General features: G+C 43.5%; 1 protein-coding gene across 3 annotated transcripts; it reads right to left on the reverse strand.

The window, feature by feature from the left end:
- On the reverse strand, positions 1-11609 carry EIF4H (eukaryotic translation initiation factor 4H). Of its 3 annotated transcripts, none has more exons than XM_009885104.1 (7): positions 11512-11609; positions 6042-6223; positions 4994-5058; positions 4786-4885; positions 4051-4116; positions 2010-2168; positions 1-1884 (listed from the first exon to the last, which is right to left on the reverse strand). In XM_009885104.1, the coding sequence occupies exons 1-7, from the start codon at positions 11568-11570 to the stop codon at positions 1748-1750; spliced, it is 768 nt and encodes a 255-aa protein (XP_009883406.1). In that variant the 5' UTR covers positions 11571-11609; the 3' UTR covers positions 1-1747. The 3 variants fall into 3 exon arrangements, with proteins under 3 accessions (XP_009883406.1, XP_009883407.1, XP_009883408.1); XM_009885105.1 differs by having other exon boundaries at positions 2010-2159; positions 4045-4116; positions 11512-11600; XM_009885106.1 differs by lacking the exon at positions 4051-4116 and having other exon boundaries at positions 11512-11606.
- Positions 11610-12292: the final 683 nt, after the last annotated feature.

The raw sequence follows: 12292 nt of genomic DNA on the forward strand, positions 1-12292 counted from the left end.
TTAAATATTACTTAATGTTTTCTTTTATTTAAAAGATCATTCACAAAATACCATATCCATAAATTTATTTTGTTATGAAGCAGAATGTGTTAAGTGTTTGGAATTCTCTTCTTTTCCTTTTTTTTTTTTTGTTTTGTTTTGACATTTAAAAGTCAACTGTTTTGACTAGAGGTGAGCTTTTATATGGGAATTTGTTCTTAAAAATCTTTTCCACATTGAAGATGTAAATAGGTCAATTATCGGTCTGGAATACAACCACACAAATGCATGTCTGTCTTAAATTAAGTATTAGTGTTAGACAAATGGTTCTTATCTCAGAAGCAGATTAAGTGACAGGCAGAAGGAAGGAAAGAGTAGTTCTGTAAATTGCTGGGACTCTGACATTACAAAGGTAACTTTAGGGAAGAAATTCACTACTAGCAGCGATGCTGCTGGTAGCGAAGGAGCTTCCAAACTCCTCTTGCGAGTACTCTGGTGTACTGGCTGTTTATCTGGAAGCTGTCAGCACTAGCGTTAGGGGCCCAAGATTTGCTCATGCATTGGACATATCCACACTTCAGTGTTATAGATCCGGGTTTTGTTTTTTAAACACTAATGACCTCTCTCCTTTTGCTCCAGCCTCCCCTCCCTTCTCCCACACAAGAACTGGCACGAAGCATTTCAAGTGAAGAGAGATGCAGCAGTTAGAGATGCTTTTTACCCAAACTTCTACATGAAGAGAATCTCTAGCAGAACAACTTCTAATCTGCTCTTTTTCAAGGTATTCTGAAAGCAGAGGTCTTAAAACTGTACACCACTGGGCAAAGAAATACAGGGGATAATGGCAATTACATACTGCAATGGCAAAGTATACGCTCCTTAAACAAAAATAAAAAAGTCAATTTTATTTGTAGAAACTTTAAAAATTTACCAAACATGTAAAACCCCAAAAAAATGTAAGCAGAAAGAGCCAGTGAGCAGTTGTGCTCAAACAGGCACATTTTTGCAGCACTAACCTTGAGCTCAGAGGTGTAGTATCATACCATTCTGACATCACCAGACAGCCCCAAGCTGGCAGATGCTGTATCCATACTGATTCCACCACCTATTCACCAGGCCAATTTCATTTGCATCTTAAATTGATACTTCCTGGTAACCTGTGTGAAAGGGCAGCTTTCCCTCCTTAGTTTTATAAGGGGCTCTGCTGTATGCAGTAACTGTCATCAATTGTCATAAATGGTATTTCACTACTCGGTTAGAACTGTAAATTTCTCTGTTCAACTCATCTGGACTCTCCAGTTTTCCTCTTCAGAGCCACAGCAATACAGAACAAGACATGCAGGTCAGAAGAGGAGCACTGAGGAAGTAAAAGGAAACAATACAGGGCAATAACTAAGTCTAACCTGTGCTTCTAAAAGTAAAACAAACCCAGAAAGGAAGAAGTTGAAGCAGCACCTTTGTCCAGAGACCTCCACGCTTGTGGAAGCGGCTACACTGCCTCATCTACTGGCAACTGTGCTGCTTGGAAGGAAACAGAAGAGGGAAACTCAGCACAAAGCAGGCACTAGATACAGCAAAGCCAAGAACGTACTAAAAACCACTTGTTAACAGCTGACATGCATTCACAAGCTCTGTGTTTTCGGTTTCAAAGAGGACAAATGCCAGATGGCAGGAATGGTAAACTGCAGGGTTGACATTCCAGCAGAGCTAGTCACTCTGTACTGTCTTGCTTTTTCTCCCGCCTCCCCATTCCCTCTCAACCCCAAACTCAGTCGTGCTCTTTTACTACTTCCTCCCGGGGCTTGGCTCCACCGAAGATAGCAGAGTTTGGGTTGGCTACTTGATTGAGTGGAGTAGCAACTGTTCGAGGTTTGAGCTGAAGTCGGGGCCGCTGTGCTCTTTCCTCTGAAAGAAAAAAACATTAAGGTCTTAAGATCTGTCTGTCAAGGGTAGTAGCTTTAACCTGACAAAGAAAGCAAGAGTCTCCATCATGAAGGAAGACTGAATTTCAGACGATATAAAGATTTTACCTTCTGTTGGCTCTCTGAAGTCCATGGAAGATCCACGAAGGGGAGGCCCATCTCTGAAGCGACCAGTGCCACCACTTCCCATTGAAGCACCTGGTGGTCGCCGGTCTCCAGGGCGGGTTCCTCTACCCCGGCCTCCCAAGAAGTCATCATCTTTGAATCCTGAAGATGGAAGACAGTGAATTTCAACAGCGTATTTTGTGATGCTTTTAACCTAGATTTTTATGCGGGTGACTGGAAAACCTTGCAAGTCACTGCTGTCAGTCCAAGACGATGCACTGAGAGCCTTTGTCTGTAGACAGAGTGCTTCACGGATCTCTAACACATTCTAGAAGAGTCATACAGATTCCATTTGAAACCAAGTGTACTATGCCAAGTTCAGAAACTGTTGTATCCACCTAGAGGCTTACTGGAGCATTGGAGAGTAGGTCATAAAGTGAGCTTAAAATAAGAGCTTCAGCTGCAACTTCGGACTGCTAACACCATTAGCTGAACTCAGAGACAACACTGGAAGTACCCAGAGTACTTTTGTAGCCAGAAGATCACACTGGCTACAGCCTTAGCATGAAATCGGCAGGAACAGAGCAAATGGGAAAATAGCTAGGGAGTAGTGACATATACAGTCCTTATAAAACGAAGCCTTTGAAAAACAGAGCAAAACACAAAGGCTTTTAGTTGTACTATGAACTGAGCAGGCATTTACTAGACTATTTAAAGAGCTGGGGGCGGGGGGGGGAAATCAGACTTCAAATATGAAACTGATTACATTTTTTCAGTTTGTGAATCCAAAAAAAAAAAATAAAATCAAGAACCATCACTGGCCAGAGTTCCATTCTGTACTGATGACTATCCCAGAGTATCTCTCCAAGCCCTCATCATCTGCAGTCAATGGGAGGAGGATACTTCAGGCACACCTAAGGGGAATATACTCAGTTTCTCAGAAGCTGCCTGGAAAAGTTGTTTTGCTCCCATTTGAGATTTTTTCCTTTCCACTTCAGTATTTGGCAGAGTTGCAGAACTGTCCCTTACTTCAGGGTCAAACACCCATCTTAAAAGACTTGATCCGGAGCAAGGTTGTACAACCTGAGAAGAAAAGCTTCTGTAGCAACTAATACTTAAATGCTAAACTTTTGGCTCACAAATCACTCATCCAGCATCTAACAAGCTGAAATGCATCCGCATTTGAAGAAGCTGCCAAAAAAAGTATAAAGGTATGACACCAGAATGCTTAACTATGAAGGCAGGTTAAGCGGAGTGCTGTAGCAAGCTTCCTCTCTCCCACACCATGCTTCAGCTTCATGCTAGTAGCAAGGGCACACTTTGTTACCGCTCCTTCTACTTTGTCCATTCTACTCACGCAGAGACCAGACATTGCAAAGTTGCACTTGCCAACATCTCCCCATCAGAAAATGGACCAAACCCACGATTTCAGAGGACAAAAGCAATTGTGTTAATGTCACCCTGGATTCTAATAGCTAGAAACTGACTAGAAGTGAAGAGCAAAGCCAGTGGCTCCATGGCAAGGTCAGTCATGTTGCTGCGACTTGCATTACTGTAACAGGTCTAAAAGTTTAGGAACATTTTGCATTTAAAAGTGCTTTGGAACACTAAGACATCTTTGGAGAAGTCAGTTGCTTCAGGGATATACCTATAATGATGTCACATCTCCTTAAGGTGAAAGCCACTGCTCTGAAAGAATACAATACCAGCTTTTCCACAGGATCTGTCTGTTTCTGCTACTATTCAGAAATGGACTTGGCCTCATGTTTGAGAAATGCTTAAGCCTAGACACTATAGGCTACATTTGAACAAGTATCTTGTCATTTAGGATTGTTTCACAAAATTTACAATCAAGACTCTTCCCTCTGTTATACGGCAATGGAAGATCACCCCTGAAGAATCCCACTGCAGCTACAGGATGTCCAAAGTTGGCATACAGTAGATTCAATCAAAACAGTAATGGGGACAAATGTAGCTGACATGAAAATGAGAACATTTCTGTGCCTTTTAGGCTGCCTATCTGTATAAGTGTTAATACTGATACCAGAATTGAAGTCATCTCTGGAATCCCATCCACCTCCTCTGGATTCTCGGGAACCTCCTCCCATTCCTAGGAAAAAAGCCACAATTGTGTTCAGGTCTGAAGCTGTGGGCAAGACTGATCAAGGGGACACCAAACCAAAGTTTCAGTCCTTCAATATCCAAAGTCATGCTGCTGGAAAATCCTTTCATTTCGGTACTACCGAGTTCCATTGCACAGGAATAAAAGGTCAGCTTAAGTTAACCAAGAATAAGAGGTCAGAAAAGTTTCTCTAATACACATTCAATGGAAACCTTCAGTGAGTCCAGTTCAATTAAGCTTCAACTGCAGCAAAGCCTGTTTTTACATTGGAACAGGAGATCTACAGCCCAAAATAAGTATCTGTCTACTTGTGCTTACTTAGCTTACTCACTTTTCTTATATTAATAAAATAGTAGCAGATCAGACTGTTGGGCTTAAAATTGTCCTCTGCAAGACACTGTACATTACTAGGGGTATTGGTCTCACTTCCTGGGCTAGGAGTGACAACACATTCAGCTTTTGGACACAAAGCACATCTATTTCAGACAGTTCAGGAGCGGCAGCAGCTAGGTTAGAAATGTGAATATACATATAAGATTCCTCCTTCCTACATAATGTTTGTCTCTACTTGCATGCCTTGTCTTAGCATTAGTTAGTACCAGAAGTCATAACTACAACCATTATATTTAAGAAGCTAGTCAGAAAAATGCAAGTCACCTCTGTCATCAGGCCCGCCACCTTTTCTGAAGCCAAAGCCACCTTTATCCTGTTTTCTGCCTTCTGCTATGTCCACTCGGAGTGATCGATCACCCAAAAGCTGTTAAAGAAAGGGGAGAATCTCTTCAGAATGTACCATATGGGCTGCCAAGGAGTTTGAGACTTGTGCTTATGTTTTATTTCACAAATTAATTGCAAGTATACTTACTGCACCATCATACGTAAGAGCTTCCTTGAGTGACTCCACCTCATCGAACTCTACGTAACAAAATCCTGCAAGAAGAACCTCACAAGTTAATACCAGCACTTTAAAAGGCCTTTGTAAGAAGCTGCTCTTCCTGCATATCTGCTAATAGCCTCTCTTTCTAATATGAGCTACAATATGGCAAGTGCAAGACATACGCAGCTTAGACACCAAATATCATCAACGATGAATGCATTTACCTATGCCTGTTAATGATGGGGACAAACCCTGAAACAGAACTCTGTATGGGCACTGCGCAAAACACCAAGAGCCTGATTAATTCCCTTTACTATAGGGTTCTCGTTACAGTGTAGATTTGATCTATGCTTCTAGACAGTTATTTAGCTGAATATTGACATTCAGTTATTAGTATTTTTAAACAAGAACCTGAAGTACCCACTTGGCCTGATTTTGTGTCATCACATCATGTAGTGAATTTATTCCATTTCTAAGACCCTCGGTTATCAGAGTCAAGCCTTTCTCCCCACTAAAAGTAACTTATAAATATACTTTTTCCACTAGCCAATTCCAATGGAAATTGGATTTCCATCCTCTAAAACAATTGTCTGAATGGCTCATCTACTTGCTTTTTCTCCCTGTCTACTTAAAAAAAAGAGAGCTGAAGCAATGGGACTCTTCTGAACTAAAGAAAGATTGTGTGAGTACTCTACACTGAAGGTCATGGATCTTAAGTGGGTCAGACACTTCAGTATTGTACAAATTCATACAAGAGAAACAAGGTTTGAGAAAGTGCTATTATGGCATGGCAAATATTGACTCTTGTCACTCAGGTTAGTCTATCATAAGATGATGGAAGTAACAGTGAATCTCATTCAAATTAGATGTTTTTTTAGCGAATGAGAAACCTGCATAAGTCAACATAAAAAAAACCAAATGCAAACCAAGAAACTAACCGCACTTTATAAAGTAGAGACTGAAATTCTTCATTAGAAGTACCTCATTTTTTCCTACTGGTTAGCCATGTACAACCAGAACAACTCTGAACACTCACCTTTAAATTTGTCTGTTTCCTTGTCTCTGACTAGTCGTACACTCCTTACACTGAGATCCTTGAAGATGGCATCTATGTCTCCTTGAACAGTGTTGAAGGGTAAATTTCCCACATATGCTGTGAAAGGGGGTTCTGTTGGCAGCTCTTTCTGTTTGCGGGAACCAAGGCCGCCACCACGAGACCTGTTGGAAAAAAAAAAAAAAGAGCCCACTGTCTTAGGAACTTGGCTCCCAACACAACCAGTGATATAATATATAGTACTGCTCAGGTGCTGATTGACTTTTTGGAAGTGGATTTTTCCAGAACTTTGGTTAGTTTTTCTATCCCTTTGCCTTTATCTGCCACCTCCACTATCAGCCAACTTATTTCTAGTACTACCTTGTGCAGTACTTCAGTAGGAAAAACAAATGAGCAATATATTTAAATACATTACAGGTGAACTCAGTAACGAAGCGATGAATGAACTTTCTCATCCCACAATCCATTAAGAAAAGCAAGATAAGGTTCTCTCTACTGTCCCCTACTAAAGAAACACATCCTACACCAGATTGTAAGATGAATTTATAGCAGTGAAGAAATACTTGCAAGGCATAGGCTTGTCAGCTTAGCCTGAAATGAAGATGGATCCAATGTTTTTAACTAAATAGTGTATTATCAACATCCACTCCACAGTCATCTAAATTATTGCAGTAGCATTTAGCTTAACAGAAACATCTTCTCCTAACTCTGAAGTTATTGCCATAACTGTCAGATACCTGGACTGGAATGCTTTGAATTGAATACATAACAAAAAACTTAGTTGATCAAGGTGTTCTAAGGCAGAGAAACCAATTTCAGTGCTATTTGGATGTTTGCTTCCTTTGCGTCATGAATTACAGACTGAGGTAAACTAGGTTGCCTTTTCCTACCTTTTCTCTCAGTTTCAGTTAAGGCTAATGGCGTTGGTTGCTGAAAAACTAGACTGTACCAACTAAATTCTTTACGGTATTAATGTAACACATCTGTGCATTATTTTCCTGTAGACTCTAATCTTCTAAAGCTAACTGATATCCTTTACATAGAGCAAGATTTGTATTGTGGGTGCACGGCAACCTCAAGTTATAGCTCCTGGACTTCCAGACTACAGGACGCCACTGTCACTGGTTCTGACACCATTTGCCCCACCTAAGCAATCTTTGACTTTTACCTGAGATGCCTACTACTCTGCCCATGTTCTCTTTAACACCTTACTTCCACTGGCCTTTGTTCATATCTGCTTCCTTTCCCAGAGGCTCACTGTGCATTTAAAAGCACGGTGGAACACAAACTATACCAAATCAGGATTTGCTAGTGTGGCATTGACTAATTAGATTTCTGCAGAGTCCCAACTAAATACAGAAGGTCAAATAATTTTATTATTTCCTTTTTTTTTGGCTGGCCGCATGCAGCCAGAAAATCCATTGGGCTAGCAATGTACTGGTCTGCCTTTTTATTTTTTTAATTCCTGAATAAATATTTTATTACTAATGAATCAGATAATGCAGAAATCTTGAATAAGATTCCTTAACTCTTCCTAGGTAAGCCTGTCACTTGTGCCTTTTTATGGTAGCAGCTCTGCAGGAGTTGTTTGTCACCAACACTATCAGCAGGCTGCTAAACGTACTCGAATCACAACCTACATATCTTTAATTAGTGTCCACCCAGGTTCATATTTTAGCATTTTTGACAATATGCCTTTGTCTCATCAACAAGGCAGAGTCAAAAACATACTGGAGAACTAAAGCTGCTATAGTTAGGTGCTCTGTATGTAGGACAGAATTAGCTTTAGCCACAAGACTTAAGTTTTAAGAGGAACTCCACGAAAGGCAAGTTGCCCATCTAAAAATTTCCGTAACATGTAGAATCAGTTCCACACTTTTGTCCTTAATTCTCATCTATGGCCTTACAAACAGGTATCAAAATACTGTAATTTAATTTGCAGCCAAAAATCTTAATTTTTGTGTTCTACAGGAACACCAAAATTGCTTCAGTTACGTTTAAATGGAGCATTCCCTCCTCCTACACATTTTCACCAGGTTTCTTGGACAGCCAGTCATCTGGTTCGATAAGCTGAGTCAGCTTAAAAACGCCCTGAAGTTGAATTCTCAGCTGATCTAGATCAACAAGGTGATCTAGACAGCTGCAAAGAGCACTCCTGCCAACATAGAAAAGAAAATGAAAGCAAGGACTTGAACTACAGCTTTCAACAGCAACCTCCACTCAGATCAATTTGAGCCGCTTCTGAAACCACACCCTCAAGTTAGCAATCCCCAAAAGAATTTTTGGGCTACAGACAATCCTTGTTTCTACCATAGCATACCACAACTTCACAGGGTGCATGTGTGGAAATCCATGCCCTATTGTGCAATCCTACTGATACGACAACAGAAAATGAAATATTCTTTTTGAATTTGATCCACTAAGGCCTCAGTTATCAAATATATAACTACGTTTCTACACTTCCCTACAGTTTTTCAACACTGGAAGGTGTGTGTGTGTGTGGGAAGGCTGACTTCAGTAACCAAACAATAAGATTGAAAGAAGATGCTCTCATTTGTAACAAAACAGGACAAAAGTCAACTATAATTAAAAACATCTCTGAACTAAGTGAACTGGGTCATACCAAAGTGTTAAATAAATATCTGTATTTCCCACTTAGTGAAACTTTTGCTCAGACACTGTTAGGTAATAATTATGTAATCTTAATGTGGGAATCTGAAACACAACTATTTGATTTCTTTTTCAGGAAAAAGCAGAAAGCTAAAGAGAAAGCTTGGTTCTAGCAAATGCAGATGCAAACATCCCTATAATTAGACTTACTTTTTGGTGGATGAGTGAAATGACATCATAAAGCCATATTGGGGTGGAAGAACAACAAACCATCATTTTGAAGATACTCTTTTAGAAAGTTTAGTTATTCTCTCCAGAAAACAAGATCTTTCAAAAGTTCAAAACAAAGAATATTCTGAAAGCTAGTTTTTAAGTTTAATAGCTTTTCACTGAGGATCAAAACAACAGCTCAGTATTTATCTTTTTGCCCAGCACAGAACTGCCTAGCTGGATTCCAACATTAGTGCTTTACCAGAGGCAGCCTAAAGCTCAGCAGGACGCAAGTTTTGTCCAGACTCTCCAAGACCACAACTCTACATAAATACCCAATTTATTCAAGCAATTCAGTACATCTCTACAGTGAGCATTAGATGTCTTTAACAAAAACCTTACCCGAGCATAAAAATTAGGAGACAGTTATTAACACTAAATTAGTTAAGACAGGATCCAAAATGCCAGAAGGATAAAGGCTAGCTCTCTATTTTCACTTATTAAACAGCACTTCAGCAGATGAATCTTATACCTTTGAGTAAGGTGCCCAGCATTAAGCCCAGTGCTTAAAGCCACACCTAAATAAACAGCCTACCAGCAAGTCAGGAGTGAAATAGTCAGTTTCCTTCAACTTTGAGAAGCTCTACAGATGTTTAGAGAGTTTCAGCTAGGCCTCAGTATGCTTACATACAGAGGGGTTTTTTGGTCAAATTTTGGGCTCCAAAACACTTATCAAAAAGCTTTTCTAGTAAGCCTTTTGTTACTAAAGTCAGCAGCATGTTCTGCATCTGGAATAACCTGACTTTTGGATACCATAGTATTATGCTTCAGCTCTTTATCAGCGCACTACTAGTGCACTAGAAAAATCCCCTGTCTTGTCACGCCACAGTCATATTCTGTTGCTCTTCCACCATAATTCTGAAGAGTATGAGAAAGAGGCATGTATCTTATATATGTTCAAACTTGTGGGGCACTACTATTTTTCTACCTGTCACACTTAAATCCTATGCTCACTCTCTATACAGACCAAAGGTTATGCAAAATGCAACTTCTACAAAAACTAGAAGCACGTTAAAATGAGTAGGATTCACTGTAAGTTAACATGAGATTTTTTAATCAGAACTTTCAAGAACAGTAATGTTTTCATTACACTACAGATATTACGACTTCATACAAAGCAGAGACTTGTTAAGGTCTGAAATTGTGAATTACCCATTAGTAACTTACTAGTAATAGTGATGAATTAAATGCAAGTAGGAGTTGCACTCTACATTAATAATAGCATCTGAGGCTTAAAGCTACAGCTAATTCAGAATAAGTACATTTTGTCATCTACAAAGGCATCTACTAAACAGCAGGACACCTTTACCTCACCAAAACAAGTATCCACATCTTGCCTGAGAGGAAGTTTAAGTACTCCATTAAAGAAATCTGAATATGAAAGTAACATTTTAACTTTAATTTTGTTACTTCACAGAACGTGCCTACATTGACTAGGGCAGACTGAATAGTAACAAGTGAATTTATTATGTGTGTCAAGCGCCGCCTTACGCTGCTGTCAAGGTTATTTGTTACAGGATTTAAAAAATAACAGAACTTTAAGTTATCATTACACTCATTAAGATTTGTTTAAAAAGACAGTTTATTTCACAGGCTTATGCCTACTTTTTTTTTCTAGTGCACACAGAAACTTATATGGCACCAACCTCCAAAAGAGTCAATTGCTAATTGCATCTTCCTAACCTGATTTAAGACAAACTTCGTAATTGATGGTTATTGTTTTCGGAGCTCCTCCCCCATAGGTACTCTCCACCAAAGAAACAGAGATGAGACAAGCCTTATTCCGAAGGATCAGGGATTTGGAGTGAGCACCCGGAGCCGCGGATAAGGCAGGACAGCGGCTCCCCCCCCTCCCCGGCCGGAGGCACCACAAGGCCATCCCGCTCCCTCCCCGCCGCGGGCATCACAATGCTGCCCACCCACAGGGGCACCTCGCCATGCCGAGATCGTCCCGCCAGAACAGGGGCTTCTCGCTCCCCAACAGTCTTTAACGGGAAGCTCCCTCCTCCCATCTCCCGGTCTGTCCCTCCAGAAGCTCCTCACGGCCTACCTTGGCTCTGGCCCAGCACCTCCCTAAATCTTCCCCCCCTCCCCTCGCCTCCAGGCCGGCGGGAACACAGCGACACCCTCCTCCTCCCGCCCCTTCCCGTCGCTCGCAAGCCTCCAGGCCCTAACCCTTGCGGCACTCGCCCCGCGCAGCGAGGGGACGCCCGCTACCCCCTCCCGGGGCACCGCAGCCTCCTCCTCGCCTCACAAAGCGTGCCCACCAAGGCCGGAGGCAAACGCGCCCCGCCGGCCTCACCCCCATCCCGCGGAGAAGGGAAGGCGGCGGGGCAAGACGGGCCCGAAAGATTCACAGGGGCAGCGTCCCCGCGTCCCTTTCTCCACCCGCCCCCCCGCCGTGCCCGCCCGCCATCTCCACAGGGAAAGGGGCAGGCTAGGCCCTGTCCGGCCGCGCCCCCTCCTCGCCCGGCCGGGGGAGCGCGGAGCGCCACTCCCTCCTTCCCTCCCTGCTCCGAGGGGAGCCCCTCGGCGCCCCCGGCTCCGGCGCCGCCCGCAGCGCCGCGCTCACCCCCGGCCGCCGCCGAAGCTGCTGTAGGCCCGATCGTCGTAAGGATCAAAATCCGCCATCGCCACCTCAGCCTCCTCCCCGTGCGAGCGTGACAGGACCGCGCCCGCAGGACCCCGCGCCGCTTATATCCGGCGGGGCCCGGGCCAGGGCTGCCCCTCGCGGTGCCTGTCTCAAGCTCCCCGCCCCGCCGGGGCTGTCCGCGCGACTGCCTGTCACGAAAGTGCCGCCGCCCGGGCGCTCCCCCGCCGCCGCCGCCACGGGCGCTCGCTTGCCCGGCCGCGGCTTTGCCTGTGCCGCCTTCCCGGGATCGCCTGCGGTACGGGCTGCGGGGGTCGGGGCTGGGCGGTTATCGGGGACACAAGCCTAGGCCTCTGGCCCTGAAGCGTGCTTTAGCCGCCCCGTTGTGTTCGTCGCTGTCCCTACATCGTCTTGGGGTCGCTGCGGAGGAGATCGAAGGCGGAGGTGGCTCGGGCTCCGGGCGTTGCTGTTGTTCCCCGCACCCCTGCGGCTGGCAGGAGGGGTGAGCCGGGAAGGAAGGCAGCAAACGGGCCCGATTTTTGTGGAGAATAGTGCTGCATTTTATTGTAAATAAAGATAATGGGCTGATTGTTCGAACTGATTTCCTTCCTTTCCCTAAGCCGTTACATCACGTTTTGTAATAAACCCACAAGGCAGATTCTCATACCACGACCGACTGTGCCAATACGCCTTAGTGTCCCTCTGACCCACCCCCGCGGCTGGAGCACCGGACACGGGGCGGAGGGGGGTAGGGGTGGGGGTG

This window comes from Charadrius vociferus, unplaced genomic scaffold, assembly GCF_000708025.1.
Source record: "Charadrius vociferus isolate BGI_N301 unplaced genomic scaffold, ASM70802v2 scaffold54, whole genome shotgun sequence".
Lineage (NCBI taxonomy): Eukaryota > Metazoa > Chordata > Aves > Charadriiformes > Charadriidae > Charadrius > Charadrius vociferus.